The sequence below is a fragment of the Lipotes vexillifer genome, unplaced genomic scaffold, assembly GCF_000442215.2.
Source record: "Lipotes vexillifer unplaced genomic scaffold, Lipotes_vexillifer_v1.1 scaffold286, whole genome shotgun sequence".
Lineage (NCBI taxonomy): Eukaryota > Metazoa > Chordata > Mammalia > Artiodactyla > Lipotidae > Lipotes > Lipotes vexillifer.
The window spans coordinates 445,937-458,752 of record NW_006783290.1 but is presented as its reverse complement, the minus strand read 5'-3'; the positions used below and the strand labels follow the sequence as shown (position 1 = coordinate 458,752).

The window sequence follows — 12,816 nt, the reverse complement described above, 5'->3', positions numbered from 1 at the left end:
AACTCTATAAACTTTACTAAAAATCATTGAACTCTACCTTTGCTATGGATGAATTTTATTCCATGTAAATTAAACCTCAATAAAAGTGTTCATAAAAAAGGTGTCAGGAGAGGACTCTTTCTATGCTTGAAGTCAAATGAAAAATACTTCTCACGGACAAATGGTATGATTACATGTTATTATTTGAATTCTCATTTAGGGAAGCACTGAGAAGTATTATAAAGATGATCCAGCCTAATTCTCTTATTTTGCAGATGAGAAAACTAAAGCCTGATGAATTAAATACTTTGCCTGAAGTCACATAATCAGCTAGTGGAAGATCTAGGACTCGTACCCAGATTGTCCAACTACTAGTCTGGTATTTGTCACATTATACCATACTCTCTTTGATTACAATGCATTTAAATTGCTCTAACCCAAATTGACTAGAATTCCAATAAAATTAAAACAATCATATACTATAATCTATGGATTGTTGTAATAACCAATATTTCGAATCATGGAGATCATTATTGTGGTAGATGAGTGTCACTTTTTGTGATGACGATGTGGGAGACTGCTTAGGTGGAAACATTAAAAATCAAAAAGGTAAAATACAACTGTTGGTGAGGATATGCAAAAAACGGGGTAGAGCCATTATGAAAAACAGTATGAAAGTTCCTCAAAAAATTAAGAAACTACCATATGATTCAGCAATTCCTCTTCTGTATATATCCAAAGGAAATGAAATCAGTACCTCAAAGAGGTATCTGTGCTTCCATGTTCATTGCAGCATTCATCACGGGATGGAAACAACTTAAGTGTCCATTAACAGATGAATGGATAATGAAACCGTGGTATACATATACAATGGAATATTAGTCTTTAAAACAAATCCTGCTATTTGCGACTGCTTGGATGAACCTAGAGGACATTATGCTAGCTGAAATAAGCCAAACACAGAAAGAAAAGCATTGCATGATCTCACATGTGGAATCAAAAAATGTCAAATACATAGAAGCAGAGAGTAGAATGGTAGGTACCAGGGTGAAGAGGTGGGGAAAATGGGGAAATATTGGCCAAAGGGTACAAAATTGCAATTACATAGGATGAATAAGTCTAGATAACTAATGTAGAGCATGATGACTAAAGTTAACAATAGAGTTGACCCTTGAACAACGTGGGGGTTACGGGCACCAACCCCCCTGCACAGTTAAAAATCCAAGTATAAATTTTGACTCCTCCAAATCTTAACTACTAGTAGCCTACTGTTGACCAGAAACCTTACCAATAGCATAAACAGTTGATTAACACATATTTTGTATGTTATATGTATATTACATATATTTTATGCATTCATGACGTACCTTTTTCTTAACTTTTTCGATATTTCTAGGCTACATGGTTTGTCTGCACATTTTTCCAAATTGTTGCAAATCTCCAAAAGTTTTTCCAATGTATTTATTGAAAGTGGACCAGTGCAGTTCAAACTCATGTTGTTTAAGGGTCTACTGTACTATATTGAATGCTGGAAATTTGCTTTGGGAGTAGATTTCATGTGCTTTCACCACACACACACACACACACACACACACACACACAAAGGTAACTATGTGAGGAGATGGATATGTTAATTAGCTTGACTATTAATCATTTCACTATGTACATGTATATCTAAATATGTTGCACACTTTAAATATATACAACTATTATTTTAAAATAGAATAAAAATGTCTATTCTTTTCAAATGTTTAACCAAATGTTTTGAGGACTTTAGATTTGAAGTGCAGTAAGCTGAAAAGCAAGTAAGAAAACATGAAATTCACAAAAGATATCATTAGGAGATGGAGCATATAAAATACCTTGCAAGCTTCCTTCAGACAAACAGATGGATACTTCATCATTTCTGTCATTATTATCTCCTACTTCAGGACCAGCTTCCTCTCCTGGTGTGAGTGCAGATAAAGAACCAGATTCGGGTTGCTCAGAAAAATCAGCAGGGCCTCCTCTTGGATGTGGAACTTCAATCCCCATTAAACGATATTTTCTTCTTCTATTCCCAATCCAAGTCTTTATAAGAGAAATAGAAGAGAAAGTTTTGTAAAAATAGAAACCTTAGCAGTTCTAGCCATTAAAATAATGAATGGATACAGCATAAAATATGATTAAAAATAATAAGTAGGTACCTAGACTAATGCAGTTTTATTATTACTCAATAAGCTAAAATAAAAGTAGTTGCTTTTATTTTAAAATACCTTATTAGAAGAAATATTTATCTAAATACTCAGATTTTCAAGCAACATGCAGCCTGTCGCAGAACACGTTTTTGTTTTTATTTCTGGTGAAAATTATCTACCAAATATTTCAAAAGAAACATGAATTGGTTCTTTTCTGAAAGGGACCAGACATGCAGCTCTAACTATAGTTCATATCCCATTTCCAATCTTGCTCTTTGTACGTGAAAATTTGCCTTCTAGTAACTTTGTTTGGCTCCATAATGACTACCTGCATATTTTAAGTATTCTAAAATTGCATTTTATTAGATTTAGAATCAATTTTTAAAACTTTTTATAGTAAAATAAATTTCGAGTTACAGGAAGTTGCAAAAATTGGTCTTCTTCACTCAGTTTCCCCCAATTTGCATTTTACATAATTATAGCACCATAACAGAAAAAGGAAATTGATATTGTACAATATATGTGTACAATTCTATGTTCCTTTATCACACCATTCTTCTCCTCCCTCCCACCATCCTCAGCTCCTGGAATACACCAATCTGTTTTCCACCTCTATAATGGTGTCATTTTGAGGAAGTTATATAAATGGAGTCATACATGTGACTTCAAAAATTTCAAAAAATTGGCTTTTCTCATTCAGCTTAATTTCCTGGAAATTTATTAAAGTCACATATATCAATAGTCCATTCATTTTATTGCTAAGTATTCTTCCATGATACTTATGTACCATTTTGTTTCTGTTTCTTTGCAATGTTTTTTAACCCTTCACTTGGAGGACACTTGGGTTGTTTCTAATTTTTGGCTATTATATACAGCTAAAAATCTTCAATGAACAGTCATGTACTGGTTTTTGTGCTGATGTAAGTTTTCATTTCTCTAAGATAAATGCCCAAGAATGCAACTGCTGGGTCAAATGGTAATTATATGTTTAATTTTAAAAGAAACTGCCAAATTGTTTCCATAAAAGTTGTGCCATTTTATATTTCTACCAGCAGTGTATGAGAGATCCAGTTTCTTGGCATTCTTGCCAGGACTTCGTATAATAAGTAATTCTTTTTTTTTAGCTGTTCTCATTGGTGCATGTAACAATAGATCATCAAGTTCTTAATTTAATTTCCCTAATGGCTAGTGATGTTGAAAATCTTTTCATGTGCTTTTTGCCATCCATATATCAGTGAAATGTCTCTTCATGTCTCTTGTCCACTTTGTAATTGTTGTTTTTTCTTTAATATTAAGTTTTGAAAGTACTTTATATATTCTAGATATGAATTTTTTCAGATAAGTGGTTTTGCAAAATTTTCTCCCATTCTGTAGCAGATATGAGTTCTTTGTCAGATATGTGGTTTGCAAATATTTTCTCCTCATCTGTAGCTTGTATTTTCATCATCCTGGTCTTTTGTAGCACAAAAGATTTTTTTTTTTTTTTAAATTTTGATGAAGTCCAAGCTACTGCTTTTTTCTTTTATGGATTATGCTTTTAGTCCTATTCCTAAGAATTCTTCACCAAGCCCTAAGCCACAAAGATTTTCTCCTATGTTATCTAAAATTTTTATAGTTTTATTTTTTACACTTAAATCTCTGATCCATTATGAATTCACTTTGTATAAGGTGTGAGATTTACATCAAGGTTAATTTATGTTTCCCTATAGATATCCAATTGTTCCAGCACCATTTCTTGAAAAGACTTCCTCCATTGAATTGCTTTTGCACATTTGTCAAAAATCAACTAAGTTGGCCATGGTTGTGCAGGACTATTTCTGGGCTCTCCATTCTGTTCCAATGATCTATACGTCTTATCACCCTGCCAATACCACAGTCTTGGTTACTGTAGTTATATAATAAGTCTCAAAATTGGGTAGATGGATTTCTTCCACTTTATTCTTTTTGTCAAGAACTGTTTTAGCTATGCTAGCATATTTCCTTTCCATGTGAATTTTAGAATTATCTTGTCTACATCAACAAACAATCTTGCTGGAATTTTATAGGAATTATGTTAAACCTGAATATCAATTTGGGGGGAATTTACATTTTTACTATGTCGAGTCTTCCAGTACATGAACACAGAATGTCTCTCCATTTATTTAGAATTTCTTTTATTTCTTTCATCAGTGTTTTGTAGTTTTCAGCATACAAGTCCTGTACATGTTTCGTTAGAGTTACATGTAAGTATTTGATTTTTTTGAGAGATTGCAAATAATTTATTAATATCTTAAATTTCAATTTCATTGCATTCATTTTTACTATATAGACATGCAATTGATTTTTATATGATGATCTTGTATCCAGAGACTTTGGTGAATTCACTTATTAGTTGTAAGAGTGTTTTGTAGAGTCTTTAGGATTTTCTACACAGTTAATCAAGTGTATCTTTTATTTCTTTTTCTCGATTTATTGTGCTGGTTAGAACTTCTACTACTATATTGAATAAAGGTGTTTAGAGTGGACATCTAGTTTTTGGTCTCAGAGGTAAAGCATTCTATTTTTCACCATTAAAGTATGATGTTAACTGTAGATTTTGGGTACTTGTAGATTCTTTTTTGGGGAGACTTTTTTGAATTCAATTTCCTTAATAGTTATAGAGCAACCTAAATGTCCATTGACAGATGAATGGATAAACATGTCATATATATATATATATATATACAATGGAACATTACTCAGCCATAAAATATAATGAAATAATGCCATTTCCAGCAACACAGATGGGCCTAGAGATCATTGTATTAAGTGAAGTCAGACAAAGACAAATATCATATGATATCACTTATATGTGGAATCTAAAATAATGATACAAATGAACTTATTTACAAAACAGAAATAAGACTCACAGACATAGAAAATAAACTTATTACCAAAGGGGAGAGTGGGGTGGGGGAAGAGATAAATTAGGAGTTTGAGATTAACATATATACACTATTATATATAAAATAGATAGCCAACAAGGATCAACTGTATAGCACAGGGTACTATATTCAATATCTTGTAATAACCTGTAATGGAAAAAAATCTGAAAAAGAATATATATATATATATATATATATATATATACACACACACACACACACACACACACATATATGTATATACATGTAACTGAATCACTTTGCTGTACACCTGAAACTAACATAACATTGTAAACTAACTATACTTCAATTAAAAAATGGTTAACAATAAATAAATGAATGTATATATTTTTATGTTATTCTTTAGGTCCTGTGGTCCCTAGCAGATGTGAGTTCTTTCCACCCTTCACAGTCTTCTTATATTTGTTTTATATATAATGTCTAGGGATTTTAGTTGTACTTAGTGGGAAGGATAGGGAAAATTATGTCTACTCCAACATTTTTTGGAAGCTGCAGTCTAAAACCAATTTTATTCTCAAGTTTCTCATGTAATTTTCCAAAAGCTCATTTTATATGATTAGAGTTTGTAACCTTTATAATTTTGCCATATGACTCTACAAAGTAGAATTGCCACGCCAATCTACAAAGTGGAAGAAGAATTCTTAAAACCTGTGTATCCTCTTTTAGTGTAGAAAGTCATTAAATAGCATTTCATAATTTCATATCTAAATTTGATTATGGTACCATTTCTTTGTATACCAAGTAGAATTGCTTCTATAGAACAAGGTCCACTTCAATACAAAGCCACATTAGATATTCTTTAATGTATATAAAAACATGAATAAAGTTAACTTTTACGTGGTAAGATTTTGCAAAAAAATTAAAAAATGCAGGGCAAAACAGAGGAACTATTCAGTTAGTCCAAGAAGATTAATTCTTCTTGCTAATTTTTTTTGGGGGGGGCATTTTCTCTTCAAATTCAGGATATGTAGTACCTTTGATGTATTTAGCATTCAATGCTAAATGTGAAACCTGAAACACATGGATTGCTTTGTAGGCTCCCAAGTGAAAATTACCTGGTAGAAAAGGAAAATATTTATGGATATTAATTTTTCTAGCTTTGCTAAATTCTCCCATAGGAGAAACACTATTTTAAAGAGCATAGTTCCATTTCAATTTCCCAGTATATGGTCTCATTGATAATAAGCTACTAGACTTCAGAAAAAGTAAAGAATTTCAACTTCTTACTAAAGTTCCATTAAATTATCATGTACTTTCTCTATTTCCTGTCTTTGAATACTGACGCTTAACAAATACTGATGCTTCTTTTTCAAAAGAATCTTAGCCACAGATGTTTGGGAAAATGATGGTGTGGGCAGAAGAAGAACGATACCAGTTTTCTTAGGATGCTTTTGGCTTCCTTTGGGTCATAAAGGCTTGGGAAGAGAGAAGACAGAAAACAGAAGCCAATGTCCATTTATTTTCAACTTCTTTTTTCACCCTTCTTGGGAGAAATGAATGATTATATAGCATATAATGATAAAGGTATAATAATATGTGAACATTGGGACTATATGGGAATTTATTACATACTAGGGCTGACATAGTTCCTCTCTGGATATTTCTCAAAACTGGAAGGTACCAGGAAAATAATTCAGTATACAAACATAATCTTAATGGGTTTATTACATTTTCAAAGAATCATAGATGATGGAAGGGATCTTAGAAGCCAACTAGTCTAACCTTCCATTTAAGGTAAAAGTTTCTTCTTCAGCATTATAGGTGGATGGCTATTCAGTCTTTGCATGAAAATTTCAGGAACATGGAATATACTACTTTGCAAGGTTCCTCAGTCCAGTTTTTGGATAGTATTTTTTTTTTCCTAAAATGTTCTTCCTAAAACTGAATCAGTATCTATTGTCTTATTAATTCTAGGCCTTGGTTCCAGTTTTTCACTCTGGATCCACCTTACTCCAAATAGCTTCTTCTACATTCCAGCTATCAATTATGTAAAGAGTATGTATTCCTATTTTTGGCTGTGCCATGTGGCTTGCAGAATCTCAGTTCCCCAACCAGGGACTGAACCCAGGCCATGGCAGTGAAAGCGTGAAATTCTAACCACTAAGCCACCAGGGAATTCAAGTATTTATTTCTTTGTTTCAAAATAAATACCCATAATTTTGTATAATACAGATTTTCAACCATTTTATATGACCCATGGTCAAGTTTTTTTTTATCACTCTGGGACTCAGATTCCTTAACTGAGGAAACTGGAAATTGAGATAATTGGTTTCCAAATCTTTAGTCTCCTGGATAAACTTTATCCCTCCAGAGTTGCTCATAAATTTATAGAATAAGTATCTTCTATAACCATTTATAGAATAAGTATCTTCTATAACCATAACTCCTATGTATTGACAGCTCAAATATATTGGCTATTTAAAATTAGTACTCTCAGGCCCTATAAACTTCTAAGTACATTTCTATTAAAATAATTAAAAAAAACAATATTCCAAACTGCCATTAGTTTAAATGTATGTTATCATATATTTTTATTCTGTGTGCTATAAATAGAGGGCACACCTTTCTCTTAAACATTCATTCATTCGAAGGAAACCCTCTTACAGGGAATGTAAATTGATGCAGCCACTATGAAAAACAGTACAGAGATTTATCCAAAAACTAAAAATAGAACTACCATATGACCCAGCAATTCCACTCCTGTACATATCCAAAAAAAACTAAAAACACTAATTCAAAAAATACATGCACTTCAATATTCTTAGCAGCATTATTTACAATTGCCAAGATAAGGAAGCAACCTAAGTGTCCATCAACAGATGAATGGTTAAAGATGTGGTACACACACACACACACACACACACACACACTGCAATACTACTCAGCCATGAAACAACAAAAAATTTTGCCATTTGTAGCAACATGGATGGACTTGCAGGGCATTATGCTAAGTGAAATAAGTCAGACTGAGAAAGACAATTATGTATGATATCACTTATATGTGGAATCTAAAAACTACAGCAAATTAGTGACTATAACAAAAAAGAAGCAGACTCACAGACACAAAGAACAAACTAATGGTTACCAGTGGTGGGGAGGGGAAGGGCAATATAGAGATGGGGCAGTGGGAGGTACAAACAGTTGGTTGAAAGACAGGCTACAAGGACGTACTGTATAACACAGGGAATATAGCCAGTGTTTTGTAATAACTGTAAATGGAGTGTAACATTTAAAATAGTATAAAAATTTCATTCTTTCATTCCACAAATATTACTGAATATCAAGTACATACTAAGCACTGTTCTAGTGCTGGGGATAGAATAGTGAAAAGGCAGGCCTTATATATACCCTTGTAGAACTTGAATTTACAATCCAGAAGATGTATACACAATAAACAAATAGACAAGAAAAATACAAATCACAAAATTTGATCAATTATTATGGAGGGAAAGAACCAACTAGAATATTTAGCCAAAATGACATAGTGTAGTGAAGTGAAATCCTTTCCAAATTTGCCTATCATCAGAATTACTGGGGCAAAGGAAATATATAGATTCCAAGGTCCTTTCTGGAAAATCCTGATTAGTAGGCCTGGGATGGGGTGATCTGCATATTTTTTAAAACATATTTATTGGAGAATAATTGCTGTACAGTGGTGTGTTAGTTTCTGCTGTATAACAAAGTGAATCAGCTATACATATATATATATCCCCATTTCGCCTCTCCCTTGTGTCTCCCTCCCACCCTCCATATCCCACCCCTCTTGGTGGACAGAAAGCACTGACCTGATCTACCTGTGCCATGTGGCTGCTTCCCACTAGCTATCTATTTTACATTTGGTAGTGTATATATGTCCAAGCCATTCTCTCACTTCATCCCAGCTTACATATCCCCCTCCCCATGTGCTCAAGTCCATTTTTTACATCTGTGTCTTTATTCCTGTCTGAACCTAGGTTCTTCAGACCTTCTTTTTTTTTTTTTAGATTCCATATATATGTGTTAGCATACAGTATTTGTTTTTCTCTTTCTGACTTACTTCACTCTGTATGACAGTCTCTAGGTCCATCCACCTCACTGCAAATAACTCAATTTCCTTTCTTTATATGGCTGAGTAATATTCCATTGTATATATGTGCCACATCTTCTTTATCCATTCCTCTATCAACGGACACTTAGGTTGCTTCCATTTTCTAGCTATTATAAATAGTGCAGCAATGAACATTGTGGTACATTACTCTTTTTGAATTATGTTTTCTCAGGGTATATGACCAAAAGTGGGATTGCTGGGTCATATTGTAGTTCTATTTTTAGTTTTTTAAGGAACCTCCATACTGTTCTCAATAGTGGCTGTATCAATTTATATTCCCACTAACAATGCGAGAGGGTTTGCTTTTCTCAACACCCTCTCCAAAATTTATTGTTTGTAGATACTTTAACTATGGCCATTCTGACTGTTGTGAGGTCATATCTCATTGTAGCTTTGATTTGCATTTCTCTAATGATTAGTGATGTTGAACAGCCTTTCATGTGTTTGTTGGCAATCTGTATATATTCCTTGGAGAAATATCTATTTAGGTCTTCTGCCCATTTTTTGGATCGGGTTGTTTGTTTTTTTGATATTGAGCTGCATGAGCTGCTTGTATATTTTGGAGATTAACCCTTTGTCAGTTGCTTTGCTTGCAAATATTTTCTCCCATTCTGAGGGTTGTCTTTTTATCTTCCTTATAGTTTCGTTTGCTGTGCAAAAGCTTTGAAGTTTCATTAGGTCCCATTTGTTTATTTCTGTTTTTATTTCCATTTCTCTAGGAGGTGGATCAAAAAGGATCTTGCTGTGATTTATGTCATAGAGTGTTCTGCCTATGTTTTCCTCTAAGAGTTTGATAGTTTCTGGCCTTACATTTAGGTCTTTAATCCATTTTGAGTTTATTTTTGTGTATAGTGTTAGGGAGTGTTCTAATTTCATTTTTTTACATGTAGTTGTCAAGTTTTCCCAGCACCACTTACTGAAGAGTCTGTCTTTTCCCCATTGAATATTCTTGCCTCCTTTATCAAACATAAGGTGACCACATGTGTGCGGGTTTATATCTAGTCTTTCTATCTTGTTCCATTGATCTATATTTTTGTTTTTGTGCCAGTACCATGCAGCCTTGATTACTGCAGCTTTGTAATATAGGCTGAAGTCCGGGAACCTGATTCCTCCGGCTCCATTTTTCTTTCTCATGATTACTTTGGCTATTTGGGATTTTTTGTGTTTCCATACAAATTCGGAAATGTTTTGTTCTAGCTCTGTGACAAATGCCGTTGGTAGTTTGAAATGGATTGCACTGAATCTGTAGATTGCTTTGGGTACTAGAGTCATTTTCACAATATTGATTCTTCGTATCCAAGAACATGGTATATCTCTCCATTTGTTTGAATAATCTTTAATTTCTTTCATCAGTGTCATATTTTCCGCATACAGAACTTTTGTCTCCTTTCAGTTTATTCCTAGATATTTTATTATTTCGGTTGTAATGATAAATGGGAGTGTTTCTTTAACTTCTCTTTCAGACTTTTCATCATTAGTGTATAGGAATGCAAGAGATTTCTGTGCATTAATTTTGTATCCTGCTACTTTACCAAATTCATTGACTAGCTGTAGTACTTTTCTGGTAGCATCTTTAGGATTCGCTATGTATAGTATCATGTCATCTGACAACATTGACACTTCACTTCTTCTTTTCCAATTTTGATTACTTTTATTTCTTTTTCTTCTCTGATTACAGTGGCTAAAACTCCCAAATCTATGTTGAATAATAGTAGTGAGAGTGTCTTCTTCCTGATCTTAGTGAAAAACGTTTCAGTTTTTCACCATTGAGACTGATGCTGCCTGTGGGTTTGTCATATATGGCCTTTATTATGTTGAGGTAAGTTCCCCCATGCCTACTTTCTGAAGGGTTTTTATCATAAATGGGTGTTGAATTTTGTCAAAAGCTTTTTCTGCATCTATTGAGATGATCATATGGTGTTTATACTTCAGTTTATTAATGTAGTGTATCACATTGATTGATTTGTGTATATTGGAGAGTCCTTGCAACCCTGGGATAAACCCCACTTGATCATGTTGTATGACCCCTTTAATGTGCTGTTGGATTCTGTTTGCTAGTTATTAGTTGAGTGTTTTTTCATCTGTGTTCATCAGTGATATTGGCCTGTAGTTTTCTTTTTTTGTGACATCTTTATCTGGTTTGGGTATCAGGGTGATGGTGACCTCATAGAATGAGTTTGGGAGTGTTCCTCCCTCTGCTATGTTTTGGAAGAGTTTGAGAAGGATAGTGTTAGCTCTTCTCTAAATGTTTGATAGAATTCATCTGTGAAGCCATCTGGTTCTGGGCTTTTGTTTGTTGGAAGATTTTTAATCACATTTTCAATTTCAGTGCTTGTGATTGCCCTGTTTATATTTTCTATTTCTTCCTGGTTCAGTTTTGGAAGGTTGTGCTTTACTAAGAATTTGTCCATTTCTTGCAGGTTGTCCATTTTATTGGTATATAGTTGCTTGTAGAAATCTCTCATGATCCTTTGCATTTCTTTTTGTTATTTTTTTTGAACTTTTGACTTTTATTTTTTTTTATACATCAGGTTCTTATTAGTCATCAATTTTATACACATCATGGTGTTCATGTCAAACCCAGTTGCCCAATTAATCACACCCACCCCCCACACACTGCTTTCCCCCATTGATATCCATACGTTTCTTCTCTACATCTGTGTCTCAATTTCTGCCCTGCAAAGCGGTTCATCCATACTATTTTTCTTGGTTCCAGATATATGCGTTAATATACACATTGTTTTTCTCTTGCTGACTTACTTTACTCTGTATGACAGTCTCTAGGTCCATCCATATCTCAACAAATGACCCAATTTCACTCCTTTTTATGGCTGAGTAACATTGCATTGTATACACGTACCACATTTTCTTGATCCATTTGTCTGTTGATGGGCATTTAAGTTGCTTCCATGACCTGGCTACTGTAAATAGTGCTGCAAGGAACATTGGGGTGCATGTGTTTTTTGAATTATGGTTTTCTCTGGGTATATGTCCAGTAGTGGGATTGCTGGGTCATATGGTAATTCTATTTTTAGTTTTTTAAGGAACCTCCATATTGTTCTCCATAGTGGCTGTATCAATATACATTCCCACCAACAGAGCAAGAGGGTTCCCTTATCTCCACACCCTCTCCAAAATTTGTTGTTTATAAACTTTCTGATGATGCACATTCTAACTGGTGTGAGGTGATGCCTCATTGTAGTTTTGATTTGCATTTTTCTAGTAATTAGTGATGTTGAGGAGATTTTCATGTCCTTCTTGGCCATCTGTATGTCTTCTTTGGAGAAATGTCTATTTAGATCTTCTGCTCATTTTTGGTTAAGGATGTTTGCTTTTTAAATATTGAGCTTCATGAGCTATTTATATATTTTGGATATTAATCCTTTGTCCATTGATTCCTTTGCAAATATTTTCTCCCATACTGAGGGTTGTCTTTTAATCTTGTTTATGGTTTCCTTTGCTGTGCAAAAGCTTTGAAGTTTCATTAGGTCCCATTTGTTTATTTTTGTTTTTTATTTCCATTACTGTAGGAGATGAATCAAAAAAGATCTTGCTGTAATTTATGTCAAAGAATGCTCTTCCAATGTTTTACTCTAAGAGGTTTTTTTTTTTCAATACATGGACCTCTCACTGTTGTTGCCTTTCCTGT

The 12,816-nt window shown here is 33.6% G+C and overlaps 1 protein-coding gene across 1 annotated transcript in view; it reads right to left on the bottom strand.

The window, feature by feature from the left end:
* HDX (highly divergent homeobox) overlaps nt 1-12,816 on the bottom strand; it is a 189,987-nt gene that overhangs the window by 32,566 nt on the left and 144,605 nt on the right. Inside the window, exon 6 of the mRNA XM_007455923.1 lies at nt 1,842-2,049. Coding sequence (XP_007455985.1) covers nt 1,842-2,049 — 208 coding nt within the window. The remainder of the gene's footprint in view (nt 1-1,841; nt 2,050-12,816) is intronic.